The following is a 3,750-nucleotide window of genomic DNA, read 5'->3' as shown; positions in this document are numbered from 1 at the left end:
TAATAAAAAAATATTAAAAAAATTATCAAAATTTATTATTTTTCACTTTATTCAATGTACTCTGTAATAAATAATAAATATTAAATAAGATAAATTCAGATTGTTATTGTTTTTTGTCTCTGATATAACAATTATTTGTATCTTCTAATTTAAGTTTTTGGTAGGACTATAAAAATAAATCCAATTTTTTAATTTATTCTATTTAACCAGCTTAAATAGACGGATTTTTTTTATTTTAACAATTTTTTTAACAATCTAATCTAAATATGTTAAGTTCAATACGGATTTTTTTGTTGACTTTTATTGTTTTATAAGGGAATAGTTAATAAGAATAAGAATTTATATTACTTGTTTTTGGCATGACTTATTTGGTTTGTCACAGTAATTCTGGTCTATCAAAATTGGATTGGTCACATTTTCCATCACAATGTGTTTAAACTGGATGTAGCTAGCAAGTCCTGACCCTCCCTGCAAATACATACGTTATTAATTAATCACTAATAAAATCATATAATTAGAAATCGTAATTAATTAGTTAATTACCTGCCATGTCTTAATTCTAACTCCATTTGTAGTTCCAGAAATCTGAGCTCGCTTCACTGTTACTCCTGAAACATATGCCTCGGAGTTTCCCTTCCCTAAGCTTCCAATACTGACAACCATTATTGCAAACTAATTATCAACGTGTTTCCAATTGAAGCTATTATTATGAATTTAGCTATCATGATAATAGATTTATCAGTGAAAAATTTTAAATATTTTTATTTAATAAATATAAAATAAATGTATTAAAAATTTAAGGGTGTATTTAATTTGCATTTTTATTTTTTATTTTTATTTTTAGAATTTTTTATTTTTTGAATTTTGTAAAAGAAAAAATGAGAATAAAAAATAAAAACAAAAAATATAATTTTATTATTTTTTTATAAAATTTAAAAAATAAAAAAATTGAAAATAAAAATAAAAAATAAAAATACAAATCAAATATACTCTAAATTTTTTATATTTTCAATAAAGACTTTTTGTTTGTAATCTTAATAAGTATTCTTAGAGCATAGATAAATCTTATTATTATTAGTGATAATCAGTATTAATTGAGTAATTAATTATGGATTTAGTTAATATGTGTTTTAAGAGCATATGATAATATTTACTGCTAGTAAAAAAATTTAAAATGTTTTTATTTAATAATTATATTAAAATATGTTTGGTTTAGGTTTTTATTTTTTATTTTTATTTTTTGTGTTTTCTGTTTTTTGGATTTTGTGAAGAAAAAAATTAAAACAGGAGGTAATTAAAAACAGAAAACAGAATTTTATTATTTTTACTTTTTTCCTTCACAAAATAAAAAAAAACAAAAAATACTAAAAATAAAAATGCAAACCAAACCTATCTTAAATATTTTATATTTTCTAATAAAATTATTTTTGTTTTGTAATCTTAACAAGTGTCCTTGATCAGGACACATGATAAATAAACCCTATTATTATTAGTGATAATCAGAATTAATTGAGTAATTAATTACCTGATACCATGGCCAGGTCCGCACGTTATATTTGTAGCTAGAATATTTTTTGATCCACTTACAATTGATATACAATCGTCACCTGAAAGCATATTATTAATTAAATTCAATCAAATTAACTAAAAAGATATTTGCATATATTTAATTTAATGAAGGTTAATTATATATGATTAATTACCAGTTCCTATAACGGAATCAGAGATTTGGACGTTGTGACTATTAGTGACATGAATTCCATCCGTGTTAGGGCTATCCCCTGGTGCCGTCACATTAATCCCAGAAGCTATAACATTTTTGCAACCTTGAATTCTAACATGCATTTGTTGGGCATTTGATATATACAAATTCTCAACCCTCAAATTACTGCAATTTAAGAATGTCAAAGCCTGCAATAATATAATAATAATAATGTTAATTGTTGTTATTACTATTATTATTATTAGGTAGAAACTCAGGTGCAGTCGACTTCACGTGAAGTTGATATCTGATAGCCGTTAGATGAAAATTCAGTCAAACCAGTCAAATTATTATTTAACGGCTTTCAAGTATCAACTTCATGTGTGAAGTAAACTTCACTTGAGTTTTTACCTTATTATTATAATGATTTTGAATGTCCAGTTAATATACGTGATTAATAATAATTAGTTAATAACATGTATACATACCGTAGGGGCATCCTTGCATGGCTGCAAATTAAATTAAAGAAACCATAAGTGTGGTTATTTCTTAAAAATGTGAATAAGTATAAATTAAAGAATCAGATTTTAATTAATTAATATTAATTAATTTTTTACTATAAAATATTTTTTACTCTATTTTTTTTTTAAACTAAAAATTCAAAAAAAATTACTAATACTGAAAAAAAAGTAGTTCACTAGTTAAACTCATTTTCAAATCAGTTCATCATATTTAAATTTTTTTTATAAGCTTCAAATTTTATAAAATGATTTTCAATATAATAAATAAATAAATCACTTTCAACATTATTATATGTGTTACCAAGGTTTTGTCCCTTTTACACGATTTTTGCCACCATATTTTGCCATTTCCATCAATGGTTCCACCACCATGGACTAATAGTTTCTTAACATTATCAAATACAAGCCAGTATTTGCTATCATTGCTATAATAATCTGATGCCTCATCTGTTGCTTCAATTGTTCCTTCAATCTGATCACAATTAATTTCAACCATTGATTCTATTAATTAATTTTCTTCACAGGGTGAATCTAATAATGATCATGTATAATAATCTTAATTAATTATTTTGAGTATTAATTACTAGCTAATTACCTGGACTTGGATGTCAGATTTGCAAGGACCAGAGAATCTGGTTGGTTTGAGTTGGTAATTATTTCCTTTAGGTACCAAAAAAATTGTCTGGGCTCTAGAACATGCTGTTTGCCATGCCTTCTCAAACGCCTGAAAATTGAGTAATATCTTTAAATACACACATTAAATAATATTATAAATAATTACTTTAATTAGTCTTTTTTTAGATATTATTATTATCACTTAGCATAATTCTTTTAATTATAAAATAAAATTACTTCTGTTAAAAATTTAAGTTAATAAAAAAAATATGTAAATAATTATATCTCTAATATGTTTTTTCAAATAAGAATCTTTTTTAAGTTTGTTTGAATATTTTTGTATAATTTTTTTTCTCTTTTATTTGTCTTATATATGTTACTTTTTTATCTTTTAGAAGATAATAATGATTGAACTTTAAACATTTTGATCATAAAAATTCTGATATTATATTATAAAGTCATTTTTTTTTCAAAAAATTAAGCTAATATAAAAAAACACATGAATTTAATATTCAAAATAGTTAGACAATTGAAAATTTCTTATTAGGTGTTTCAAGCATACAAAAAAATATTTGCTCTATTCAATTTATATTGTAACACATCAAGAATATTGAGCAAACATGAATTTTTAAAATTGGACAGATTAATCCATTTTGTGTCATCAATTTAATCCTAGAAAAATAATGGCAGATGATATGGTGTATTATTTTTAATTAAATTTTAGGTATTTATATTGTAACAATGATTTTTAATTAATTTTTTAGGATCAAAACAGGATTATAAAAATCAATGTCATTTTTCAGTTATGATACAAAACCAATAATTATATATATTTTTTGTTACAAAAATAAAATAAAAAAATAGAGCATTATTTTGGTAAATTATTATATTCTATATGTTCCTAAAATATGA

At 22.7% G+C, this 3,750-nt stretch overlaps 1 protein-coding gene across 1 annotated transcript in view; it reads right to left on the bottom strand.

The window, feature by feature from the left end:
- The window catches only part of LOC107492798 (polygalacturonase), a 4,380-nt gene that overhangs the window by 284 nt on the left and 346 nt on the right, over positions 1-3,750 (bottom strand). Inside the window, exons 2-8 of the mRNA XM_052262945.1 lie at positions 2,819-2,947; positions 2,525-2,695; positions 2,191-2,211; positions 1,704-1,911; positions 1,526-1,607; positions 544-652; positions 349-468 (exon numbers count right to left, since the gene is read on the bottom strand). Of these exons, the coding sequence (XP_052118905.1) occupies positions 349-468; positions 544-652; positions 1,526-1,607; positions 1,704-1,911; positions 2,191-2,211; positions 2,525-2,695; positions 2,819-2,947 (840 nt within the window). The remainder of the gene's footprint in view (positions 1-348; positions 469-543; positions 653-1,525; positions 1,608-1,703; positions 1,912-2,190; positions 2,212-2,524; positions 2,696-2,818; positions 2,948-3,750) is intronic.

Source organism: Arachis duranensis, chromosome 6 (assembly GCF_000817695.3).
Source record: "Arachis duranensis cultivar V14167 chromosome 6, aradu.V14167.gnm2.J7QH, whole genome shotgun sequence".
In the NCBI taxonomy this organism is placed as follows: Eukaryota; Viridiplantae; Streptophyta; class Magnoliopsida; order Fabales; family Fabaceae; genus Arachis; species Arachis duranensis.
The sequence above is the reverse complement of the archived record's forward strand: the minus strand, read 5'-3'. Positions and strand labels throughout refer to the sequence as shown.